Raw genomic sequence first — 13,049 nt, forward strand, 5'->3', positions numbered from 1 at the left:
GTTTTGAAATTTTAGGGTTAGGGTTAGTGTTTCAGCAATCGAGTAAAACTGTAACATGCCTTAACACACCTTAGATACACATTACTTATTATACTAGATCGATCTTGTTTAATTACAAGCCAGGTTGGTTTGAAAATAAGTAAAAAGACATGCATTAAAGTAATGAATTAATAATGCAGTGTGATGTTAAATTAAAAAAAATTCCACATATAAATACGTGATGTTTTTTTTCTCCAGCTATTGACTTTTATCAACCATAAAAATATAAAATCTTATTTTTCAATAATAATGGATGAAAAAGAAAAAAACATAAAATGCTCATCTTTGGAAATACTTTATTTCTTGTCTTTTACAACAATACTACTGAAAATACACCAAATGCATATTTGTCAAACAAGCCATAAGGCTGTATTTAAAAAACACTGGACTGTGAGGTTAAGTTCACTTGAAAAGCTCCAGCAGAAAAGAGAATCAAGTCATCTGTAATAATATACAATAAAGAATAATCATAACAAAAAAACAGTGTATTTTTCTGTTACATACTATAATGCATCTGTGCAGTAATATAAAATTACACAACAGTTATATCCTACAGTATAATACACTCAATCAAATAGCGATCCATAGGCAGCCTCTGAAAAAAAAAATGACATAGACAGACACAGACACTGCTGCTGCACCGCAGAATAAGTAAATGTGGAGAAATGCAAGTAATCAAGAATGAGTTTTTACATCATGGCCTAAATGTGATGATAAAGGAATGGTCATGAGGTCACCAAAGTCATCATGTGCTTACAAGATTTCATGGCAATCTGCACAATTAGACAATATCAAATACAATGTCAAATTTTACATTCTGGTCTAATGGTTGTGCTACAGGGAATGTCATGAGGTCAACAAAAATGACATGATTCATTGCTCAGCAAAATACAAAAATTGGTTCATAACATTTGTTGTATGCAAGTCAAAAGTTTGGCCTGATGTTGGTGCAAAAGGAAAGGTCACAGGGTCACCACAATCAAGGGGAGTCTCTCTTAAAAGAGTATGAATACACTACCCAAATATCATGTGAGCCCAGTAATTACATCTGGTAATATCATACATGCTAAGTTGACATTTTTGGCTAAGATTGGTGCACCTATACTGGTAGGTTTGTGCATCTTCATTGAACTGTGCAATGTGCTTACTAAATTTAGGACATACTAGCTTTGGGACATACTACTTTGTCATCTTAATGGACAGATCTGTCGCGTGCATCATGTCACCGTTAACTGCCCTGTCAATCATCTTGTTAAAATTCTCCATTCAATCTAATTTTATTTTCTACCGTTTCGGAGAGAAATGTAGTTGCACGTTGATCTGCCAGTCGTGGGTCTTTCATGCGGAGACTCTCCTCATGTGTTTGCAATTTGAATATAATGATGTAAAAGTTAATGGCTAAAACGTATCTTTACAAAAGTCCACAATGCATCTGCAGATGCAATATAATGTAGACAACACTGAATAAATACATTTTCGTCAGGTTAGATACTGATAATTAATCACTCTAACCCCTTTATCTAAACCTCTCTACATAACCGCTGGATTCACGCGTCCTCCATGTCTGTAGTTTTTTAACACTTTTCACTCGTGTTTGTAGTTCTAACCGAATCCTCGTCCAACGCGCGATGGGTTGTGGGCAATATTAGCCGTTATAGTGTGCATCGATCTGCACTTCGGATTCTGACCGGAAATAGTAGACCATCCGGGTATATTTGGAACACTCATTTCAACGATTTGGGACGTACTAATTCTATTTTCGAATGCTATTTAGGATGGATAGTATGCGAATTGGGACGCACCTACAGTTTGAATTTTCAACAAGATATAATGCACACAGATTTTGATGAGGTAAATCAGCATACTAATAATACACAGATATAGGGCAAGTCCATTTCCTTCAACACAGTCCTTCGTTCAGCTTCCATCTGGGGAAATACAGAAAACAATAATAAGAGGCTGAATTTCAGCTGTTTTAGCATAAATAAAATACACAAATAAATTACTAAGAATAACAGTATTAGGGGGTTATTCCAAAAACTAACAAACATACATATTAATAAATAAATAAATGACCTAAATTGTGTTTTCCTCTTCATCCTCACTGGTGTCTGGACTACTGAGGCCACTTTGATCTTCCTCTTCAACATGTAGAAGGACAGAGGCCTCAGGACCTAAGGCAGTCTTATACTGTTGGAGGACCACTTGGAACCTTTCTGACACCTCTGACAGTCTTCTTCTTAAGAGACAGCAAAGTCCCTCATTTCCCTTGTCTACGTCTCAAAATACAAAAGAGATTACATTAAAGACAAACTATGTTAAGATTATTCAATAAGGCCAAAGAACTAACCTATTAAAATCTACATAGCAGGATGGTTGCCATTTTTATGTGTATCGCTGACATGGGACCAGGCTAGCTTCTGTATAAAACGACTTGAGGCAACATGACGGCTCACTGAGATGACTTTATGGAGGGAGGCCCAAAGCAGCATATAAGCGTTTTGTGCCCATGTCTGATAGCTGTTTTAAGTTAACAGTTTTCTTCTTCACTACAGTTATGCTGAAGTAACACATTGTGTTAGTTCCTGACCATCAAGGTTTTCTATGTTGACTGGAGGAAATAATAATAAGATTAATCTTGATGTTATGCTAACCCCATGTAACATATCAGGACACAAATTACAATGGTCAAAATTCTTTTGTTCATTTACGCTTTCAAGTAACAGCCATAATACAACATATCTGCACATCTTTCAAGCATCAATCTTTACAACCTTACTGACTTGTTACCATAGCTACAGTAACAATTGTAATCCCCATTTTATGTATATCCCAAAGGACCACGGCAAAGAGAGCCATAACCGTTCTACTCCATCCAAGTTCTGTGACTGATGTGTTTTTTTGTATGTTTTTTTTAAACACATTAGATGGACAGGGTTTTAATTAAACTTACCCTCCTCAGCCAACTTGTTCTTGAGAACCATTGCCAGGCTCTGCAACCACGTGCAGTGTTGTGCCATCTCCAACACCAAAACGCTTGTTTCCTCATGCAGTCGCCTTGTTAACATCACTTGGTCGTGCACTCGTTTCTTGATCGAAATATTTGCTAAGAATCAATAACAGTTACATGTATCCATGAGACAATCTTGCATAATCACTGCAAACATTGACTTTTTTTTAATCAAATCGATACATAAGAAAACTGAAAATACACCATTAAACTAAATTAATATTACAACACTCAATATGTAACATGCATGCCTTAGTTCAGTATACTCTATAAAGCAGAACTGTAAATAAATTCCTGTGAAGCATCTACAAACAGACATACCACTGCCATGAACCTCCCACGGCCATATTTGAGACACAGTACTCTCTCCAGTTAGGGAATGCTCCACCACAGCTACGTCAATGTTTGTTGCCGATTCTAGTACAAGATCATTGTATTTCTGTATCTCCTGAAGAAGGAGTTTTTTGTCTTCTGCCAGCTTCCTTCGAAGGCGATGGCGAAACTTGCTGCTGTCTAGAAAGACATGAAGTACAGAGGCAGAGGTTTTTGACAGAACTCTTCAACAATAAAAAAATTATAGCACCAAAAAATTGAAAAGCAAAGCTGCAGTTATTGAAAACATAATGAAATACAGTATGTGAAAATTATAATGTAGACTGACATGGGAAACAAATTGTCCAAGGTGTAACATTTAGGGGGGAATCTATTTGCATGATTTTCATGATTGCCTGAAAATAATAATTGTGCATTAATTAATTTAGAATTGGCAGTTTTTTATCTAAATACGTTCCCCTTCCACGGAGGCCTCTATGTTGCACCTCCATGTTCCTACAGTAGCCCACAACGGACAAACAAACACTAGATAGTACCTCTCACATTTTCTCGTCGGCTACCGTAGCTTGGAAAGATAGAGGTGAGGGAAGCTGGTTGCAATCGTCAAACCTCACTGATAGATGCCACTAATTCCTACCACTAAATCCTACAGACTGGTCATTTAAAGAACAGAATTCAACGATTGAGCTGAACTGTGCTACTACACTTATTTGCTAATTCCATGTTGGTGGAGTAGGATGCATACAGTAGCCTGAACTTATCAACCTATTATATTATATTATATAGTTATACCATTCTGACGGTAGAGGGTTCGCTTCCGGTGCCTCACACTAAGGTAGAGCCCCTCAATTGACTGCTGAAGTCCTCTGTGTGTGGTGCCTTGACTGGCACGAGATGTATCAGGTGTCTCTGTAGAAGATATAACGAAAGCAAATTCACTGTTAAAACAACACAGAACCGTTTCTCTGCTTGAATTTCATGTAAAACCTTTTAATCAAACTTATTTAAACTTTGTATGTGCACTTCCTGCAGGAAACTGGAATATACTAATAAACCTGACATCATAAATGTGGCATCACATTAGATGATGATCAACCTACTATTTTTTGCTGCTCTTTAATATCAAACATAAAATTTAGATTGTAGAAAGGGATGTTTGTTGTTTCTTTTATCTGGTCATGCTTACCACCAGCTGCCCATTCCTTTACATCAGATAGCCACTGTGACACCACTTCATCTGTGCAATCTAGCTCTGTTTTTAGGTCAGCTAGCCTTGCAGTCTCATCATGGAGTCTCTGACAAGTCTGATGAACAGTGTTATACAATAATAAGGATTAAAACTTGATTAACAACAGGCCAAGTAAACACAACAAAAGGACACACAAAACAATTAATATGAGACTTACCTTCACATATCTTGTGGAAAGTGCCTGATGTAAAGAGATATTTTTTTTCTCGTTCCACCCCATTGCATGCAACGTAAGCATGTCCACCCGTGCTGTTGAAAGCAAATAATGAGGTTATGATGATCAATCTAAAAATTTTTTACAAGAATATTGCAAACTCCGGTCACCTGCTTTGGACATATATTTGGTCGTCAGGGCACAACGTGAGAGGTAGCTGTTCACTTGCTCCACCTCCTCACCAGCGGTAGTCCCTGCTCCTTCCTGGTTCCTGCCACTCCAATTAATCTGTTAGTAAAGGGTGGAAGAAATTCAATTTAATTTTATTTATATAGCCCAATATCACAAACCACAATTTGCATCAAAGGGCATTACATTCCATGCAAGAAATGGTTATGCAAAAACACAAGATAACATAGTGTAGCTTAACTTATATTTAATATTATTAATGTGCTTGTAAATATTACAAATGTACATAAGATGCCAAAATATTATACACACCTCACACTTAGTAGCATGGGCTCGAGCATGCATTACACTGAGAAAGGGTTTCATAGTGGTCAGTTCCTGAAGAGCAGGAAGGACACTAGCAACTTTCTCCAGGTATGGCCAGTATTTGCATGCCACGTCCATTGCGAAGAATTGTGCCTTGGCTGGCATGAGCTCCTTCTGAAGGTACAGAGGGTAGGCAAATATCTCCCCCCTGTACATATTAAGGGCTTTCAAAAGGAACCCATGGCGACACACAGCAACCTCCATCCCCTCTTCATCCAATTTTGAAGCCCTCCTTGAAGTTTCCCTCGCTGCTGTCCACTGGGAGTCCCCACATGTGCCTCTTCCCTGTGTCTATGAAACACAAAACAAACACGACAAATCAAATAAAAGCAATGGTGTCATTCAATATATGGCATTTTGATTTTGTAATTGATATGCAGGAGTAATTGAAGTGGGGGTTACGTTTATTATTGTAACAACTATTTTGTCAACTTGCATTTTTCACTGCTTTCTGTATGGTGTCGACAAATCTAGACACCGCGCTGTCTTCAGCCACAAAGAGCCCCTCAAAAAAGCCAGGATCATCAGAGCTGAGGAAGAAAGAAAAATAGAAAATCCATTCATGAAATATATGAAGTAAGAAAATAAATCAATAAAAAGACTGGAAGAAAGATCACCTTCCGTTTCGGCGAAAGCGATATAGCTTTCTGTTTCCATCTGCTGAAACAGCCAACATTTCTGGTGTGCAGGCTGGGCAGGTGAAAGGAGCACTACAGCAGAGCTGGTCTTCCTCAAATGATGCATACGAAAGCTCTAAGAAGCTACGCTGCAGTGCATCGCCGTTGATAGATCCAGACTGGAAAATATATAGAATGAAATAGTATTTTGATATTGTCTGCTTATGGAATTTTTTTTATAAAATGGTAATAACATTTACACTTACTCTTCCTCCACACTTAGTGCGATGTTCCAGCAGCTTTGCGAAGGCTTGTCTGGAGAATCCCGGAGAGATGATCTTGAGTTCCTGAAAGGAGCTCAAGAGGTCCAGTGTATAAAGTGTGGAATTGGTGACGGAGGCTGGCCAATATCCACTTCTTAGGAGGTCTTTAAAGTCAGGGGTCCACTGCTGCTGGCATGTTTGACATTCATACAATGGCTGATGCAAGTCAAAACGCCCTTGGAACAAAAAAAAATAATTAAAAATATAATACACATTTACCACATACTTAATTTTACAACACTTAGTTCATTATGCACATTGTGAATGGTTAAGAGACATTGCGCAAGTTCCTATAATCCCACATTTATATTTTCAAATTCACTAAATTCCACACTGCTGTGTTGATTGGACATCATGCTGGAAAGATGCTAGGACAAAAAAAAAAAAAAAAACATCTGTCTTTGTTTCAGTTAATAACATTACCATGTGCTATTCCATATTTCTGTCACTTCTGCAATTGTAAGCACAATGCCACAGCACAATAGTGTGAAAAACATCACATCTACAATATATATATATATATATATTTTTATTTTATTTTTTTTACCATTGATGGTAATTAAAATCACTGGTTTGCCTGGTAACACAGTGAAGTTTGTGCCTCCACAGGAGCAGTCTGGCACCTTCACAGTTGGCAAAATGCAAGCTGGCAAAAAGAAGGAAAACCAATCATTTAGATTATCTGTAACTGTCTGCAGACACACATTGAACAGCAAAATTAAAGCTTTCGTGAGAACGTACCTTGCTCATGGGTGCAATATCCATCCTCCCCTTTAATGATGCATGTGGTCGGAGGAATGGCTTCAAAAAAACCACGAATCATGCATTCCCTGTTGTGGAGTGGATGTTTTTTGTGATGCAATACATCACAGTCCCCACAGAACCACTCCTCAGGAAGACACTCCCTGCACCTAAGGAGAAAATTATATATATAAAATTAATATTATAATATAATACATTATTATATGTTATATGAATAACTCATATAAAGTACTGTACACTCTATTTAAGCTATTTACCTTTTACTAGGTTTGATTTTATTGTATAGGATTGCATAGTGCCTCAGTGTTTAGCACTGTCACCTCACAGCAAGAAGGTCCTAGATGTACTTTTCTCATTAATGTGTTTTTCATCTGGGTATCTAAGTCTTCTCCCATCCCAAAAGACATGCATCTTAGCCTATAAAGCAGGGCACTCTGCAAACCTACCCTGGGTAATTGAAGTTTGATATTAATGAAAACCAACCTAATAACAGCAGGCTCGTTGCAAAGGCAACACAGGGGATGACCAACAGCCTCTATTGAAATAAGGCATTTTAGGTGGTATGGTCTTGCTTCTTTCCAGCGCTCAGAGGCTTTCTGCTGCCGAAAAGACCATGATGATGCAGAGCTACTTTGAGGCTGAGCAGCAGAAGGACATGACGCCAAAATATCAGAGAGCCTCTCCATATTTTTTTCTGTAAAGAAAATCCAAAAATAAAGCGGTAAGGGATAATTTAGATAAGGAACAATTAAAAGTCAACTGATCAGTATTAGAATGAACACTTTTTTTATACTGTGCAAGCTTAAATTAATCACTGTGAATTACCAAATTCCCCTTGAGGATTTAGTTTTGTTGAGATTGCAGTAAGTGGAACCTCCACACTGGATGACAGGGAGCCCTCAACCGTGGGGTATGTGGCTGTAAAACAGCACATAGAAGAATAAGAACAAGTTAGGCTATCACACTCTATTCTTGTTCTTCTTTTCAAACTATATACTAAACAATTTATGAAATCAGACATATTTTTGTTAAGTACTTGGTAGTGTCTTCTACAATAGTGTCACTAATGTTTTTTTAGTTATTTGAATATCTTAAACTCTCAATAAACAATTACAGTGTTCTAATTTGAGTTGGTCCAACATTATCATTGTAAATTCCTCCTACAAATGTCAAATAATTCAGATATAACCTGTAGCGGAGGCATGGCGTCGCCCTCCTCGCCTCCCCCTCGGCTTACCACGTCCTACAGAGTCCCTTTTAGAGGTGTGTGGAGGGTCTCGTACACGTTTCCTCTCATCAGCTGCTCTCTGTGTATTGGAGTGAATATTTCTTGTAAGACTGATGTTGATAAAAGTACGGTAACCAAAAGGCAGGTAACTTGTGAAAGGAAAACACAACATAGTGTGTTAGTAAGGTGTTGAACAGCTTAAATGAGCCTTGGAATAGATTCTCCAAGTCTCTGTAACTCAGAGGGATGGAACTGCATATACTACTATTATTATTATTATATTCCCTTATTAACACGTCACAGAACATGGCAGGATGCATCATGCAATATACCTGTATAAAATCTTCTGCACTCATCATTCTTACATATTCCTCATCACGTTTTACTTTAATTTATGTTTGTTTTTATAAAATGATTGAGGTGTACAAAAACTCTAACCTTGGCTTCAGCTAGAATGTGTTCATGTTTCAGCTCCAGAGCCATGCGTCTCCCCTCTTGGTAGTGGGGATCCTTTGAATCAAGTTTATGCTTGGTGGCCATTGCAATGCAGTCAGATACAGACAGACAGTCAGATACAGACAGACAGTCAGATACAGACAGACAGACAGACAGTCAGATACAAACAGACAGACTGACAAAGATGGGTAAGACAGACAAGTAGTGCTAGACAAAGACAGACAGGGAGGAAAGAAAGAGCAATAGATAAAGACTGTGAGATAGATAAAGATTGAGGATGAAAGAGAGGATGTAAGATATAGAAAATAATGAAGAGATAGAGGTTGGCTCTTAAAAGTGCCTTTGGGTTTTGAAAATCAGGTTCGGATAGGTTCGACAGGTGATATGTTTGACAGGATCTGCATGGAGAACAACAGAAAATGTTAATTATGTAGTGTTGTTGATATAAGATTTAAAAAGTGTACCCTAATAGTGAGTGATTCCCATTTTCTTGTAAATGCTTAGGATAAATAAATACAGATTCACGTTGTTTCTATTTCCTGTGCTACTGTTAAAAGTCGCGTAAGTTAACATTTTTTTTTAAAGGCGCGTAACATGTGCCTGGGGTTCGCCATAAAGGCAGCGTTATGTGCAGTATAACGTTAGACCAAGTGATAATATTGTTATTACTAACACATTACAGTGACGTTGAGTGTGAACCACGATGATCGAGAGAAAATCACATCATCTAAATGTCCCCAATTACTATTCCCCCAATAAATTCTCAATAAGCAGTTACACGTCCAAAATATATGTGGACTACATCATGTGGACATGATATATATATCACAACATGTTTTTTTTATGTGGAAATAGGCTAACGTTACTCATAATTTTATTTTGTATATATACATCTACAGCTATATATCTAGGCTTAGAACATGTTTTTTTTTTTTTTAACTCGTAATTTTCTTCATTTTGGACGTGTAAATAATGCTTATGAATTCATCTTGCTTATTAGACTGTTGTAAGCGACTTACCGTGGTGGAATCGCGCTGGGCAATGGTTTCTGCGATGGTCGCACACAGTGACGTGTTGCACAAAATTGCGCCAAAATATCAATCATAATTAAAAGTACAGTCTTAATATTTTATATCCGTGCTCAATTTTAAAGGGGTCAGCATAAATGTCCAAGTGAAGGAAAAACGAGTATGTAGCCATTACATTTAAACACATATCACTTCCCAGAATACATCCATCTCTTTGCGAAAGGATATGTCCATATAAAGTAATATAAACATTTCTGCAGTAGGCTATATAATTAATTTATTACAACTGCATAAACAGTATTGAGATGAAAGTTCTATAAAAGTAGGCTATTCTTTTTTTCTTTTTTCTTTTTTGGGGCGCAGAAAAAAAAGAAAAGTAGGCTCACTATAAGCCATTGCAATTTGAAATAACATCGACAATTATAAAATATCCCACAATAAATTAAGGCATGTTTTAAGCCTACAGCAAATATGCAGTCCTGCAATTATGTCGTTTTAATGTAGTCCACAATAATATAAAAAAGAGGAAAAATCGTGATATTACCGATTTAGAAAAGGGTTTCAGCTAGCTACCCTCAACGTCGGCTTATGGACGTGAGGGGGAAATTACCACAATATGTGATCGAAAATTATAAAATATCCCACCTAAATGAAGGAATGTTTTAAGCAAATAGAAAATATACCGTCTTGTAATTATGTAATTTTAATGTAGCCCAAAATTATATAAAAAGAGAGGAAAAAGAGTTAGGTTTAGGAAAATAATAAAAGTTCAAAATTCAAAGATGAGTGATTTGCACTCAAATCTATCGGACGACCCTCTCCGTTGTCAAGTGACGAATAGGGGGTACCCTCAACGTCGGCTTTGGACGTGAGGGGGAAATGACCAAACGGCATAGCCTATGCTGAGCCTATGTGACGAATAGGGGTGAGACCATGTTGCAAAGAAAGACGTGGTGCAGGCACGAAAAATACGTCCCTTTGAAATACATTAGATTGAAAGTCGTGCTGAGTGACACGAAAAAAAGAAGGAAATTCGTGCCTAGGGACACGAATCAATAGATTCATGTTGAGTAGCCTATACCGAATATAAAGTAATAAAAACGAGAATTAAAATCACCTGATTAAATGTTGTGTAATGTAGCCCTTAAAGTCTGCAAAATTAATAACAATTGAGAAAAAACTATAGCCTACTGTGCTCTCGAAAGAAAAACGTGGTGCAAGCACGAAAAATATGTCCCATTGAAATACATTAGATTGAAAGTCGTGCTGAGTGACACGAAAAAAGGAAGGAAATTCGTGCCTATGGACACGAATCAATTTGTGCTGAGTAGCGTACCGAATACAATACAACGAGGATTAAAATCTCCTGATTAAATGTTGAGTAATGTAGCCCTTAAAGTTTGCAAAAGGAATAGCCAAACATTTGAGAAAAAAACAATAGTGTGCTCTCGAAAGAAAGACGTGGTGCATACGCCCCATTGAAATACATTAGATTGAAAGTCGTGCTGAGTGACACGAAAAAAAGAAGGAAATTCGTGCCCATAGACACGAATCAATTTGTTTTTGAGTAACCTACCGAATACAATACAGAGATGATTAAAACCACCTGATTAAATGTTGTGTAATGTAGCCCTTAAAGTCTGCAAAATAATAACAATTGAGAAAAAACAATACTGTGCTCTCGAAAGAAAAACGTGGTGCAAGCACGAAAAATACGTCCAATTGAAATACATTAGATTGAAAGTCGTGCTGAGTGACACGAAAAAAGGAAGGAAATTCGTGCCTATGGACACGAATAAATTCGTGTTGAGTAGCCTACCGAATACAATACAACGAGGATTAAAATCTCCTGATTAAATGTTGAGTAATGTAGCCCTTTAAGTTTGCAAAAGGAATAGCCCAACATTTGAGAAAAAACAATTGTGTGTTCCCGAAAGAAAGACGTGCAAGCACGAAAAATACGTCCCATTGAAATACATTGAATGTCGTGCTGGGTGACACGAAAAAAAGAAGGATATTTGTGCCCTTGGACACGAATAAATAGATTAATGTTGAGTAGCCAACCGAATATAAAGCAATAAAAACGACGATTAAAATCTCTTGATTAAATATTGAGTAATGTAGCTCTTAGCAAAATGAATTACAATTGAGAAAAAACAATACTGTGCTCTCGAAAGAAAAACGTGGTGCAGGCACGAAAAATACGTCCCATTGAAATACATTAGATTGAAAGTCGTGCTGAGTGACACGAAAAAATAGGGAAAATCGTGTCCACGAACACGAATCAATAGATTAAATTTCGTGACTATGTCACGAACTGCCGTGAGACTGGGTTGCACACACACACACACGTGTTTTGGTCAACAGTTTCATATAAACCAACCCCTAAAATAGAACTTAAAACCTCTATTTGTCACTTTACATGTTGGTAAGATGGTCTCTTCCTGTGCAAGTCGGTGTTATTTTATAGTATTATTTATATATTATAGAACTTATCAATAATTAGCTTTTATTTTCATATTTTTAGTTTTCCTTTTAATTTAATTTGAATTATTATTATTATTATTATTATGTAATTTTGTTATGTGCTTTTGTCATTTTATTAGTTTTATTCTGCTTAGCTTTATTTTTATTTCAGTTTTAGTATTAGTAATTTTACTTACTAGAAATGTTGCACTGGCAAATAACTAAAATTAAATAAGCAAAAACAATTTTTTTCTAGTTTTTTTGTTTTTGTTATCTGTTTTCTAGTTTTTTTTTGTTTGTTTGTTTATTATATATATATATATATATATATATATATATCCCTCTACTGCATGAATTTTGATGACACATGATAAAAATTATTTCACATCATTTCCTGGCTCATTTGGGAACATTTTATTGATTTATTGAAAAATGTCCCTCCCCCAACCCCCCCAACCCAAAATATTTTTTTGTTGCCTGAGGGCAACGTTATGCAACAATGGTAAAGAATCATAGAGAAAATGATCATTATACAATTCTCAGAGAGCAATACAAAAATAAATGATTTCTTGACATTTTTTTATTATTTTTTTAAGTAAAAAGGGAAAAACACTTGAAACACATCAATATACTTGATTTGATACAGACATAGGTTTGTATCATGTAGTGCGTCATGTCATATCATGTACTTCATGTATCCTAATCAACCCCATATACACTACTGTATAATGACAAAAGTATTGGGACCCCTCCAAATCATTGAATTCAGGTGTTCCAATCACTTCCATGGCCACAGTTGTTTAAAATCAAGAACCTAGGCATACAGATG

General features: G+C 36.5%; 1 protein-coding gene across 2 annotated transcripts; it reads right to left on the minus strand.

Moving 5' to 3' along the window:
* Nucleotides 1–318: 318 nt before the first annotated feature.
* LOC308688840 (uncharacterized protein) lies at nt 319–11,215 on the minus strand. Of its 2 annotated transcripts, none has more exons than XM_081362246.1 (18): nt 8,709–11,215; nt 8,232–8,349; nt 7,868–7,960; nt 7,526–7,736; nt 7,022–7,191; nt 6,828–6,926; nt 6,224–6,456; nt 5,958–6,136; nt 5,777–5,870; nt 5,287–5,631; nt 4,956–5,073; nt 4,789–4,880; nt 4,569–4,686; nt 4,175–4,291; nt 3,371–3,562; nt 2,993–3,145; nt 2,116–2,312; nt 319–1,967 (listed from the first exon to the last, which is right to left on the minus strand). In XM_081362246.1, the coding sequence occupies exons 1-17, from the start codon at nt 8,808–8,810 to the stop codon at nt 2,116–2,118; spliced, it is 2,631 nt and encodes an 876-aa protein (XP_081218372.1). In that variant the 5' UTR covers nt 8,811–11,215; the 3' UTR covers nt 319–1,967. The 2 variants fall into 2 exon arrangements, with proteins under 2 accessions (XP_081218372.1, XP_081218371.1); XM_081362245.1 differs by having other exon boundaries at nt 2,116–2,318.
* Between the last annotated feature and the right edge of the window lie 1,834 nt (nt 11,216–13,049).

The sequence above is a fragment of the Scardinius erythrophthalmus genome (assembly GCF_964197995.2).
Source record: "Scardinius erythrophthalmus genome assembly, chromosome: 3".
NCBI lineage: Eukaryota > Metazoa > Chordata > Actinopteri > Cypriniformes > Leuciscidae > Scardinius > Scardinius erythrophthalmus.

Coding starts and splice junctions, on each gene's coding strand:
- LOC308688840 (XM_081362245.1), bottom strand. CDS start 8,810: ATGGCCACCAAGCATAAACTTGATTCAAAGGATCCCCACTACCAAGAG. Junction 6,927..7,021: donor ATATTGCACCCATGAGCAAG/GTACGTTCTCAC, acceptor TCTTTTTGCCAG/CTTGCATTTTGCCAACTGTG. Junction 5,074..5,286: donor CCCATGCTACTAAGTGTGAG/GTGTGTATAATA, acceptor CTTTACTAACAG/ATTAATTGGAGTGGCAGGAA.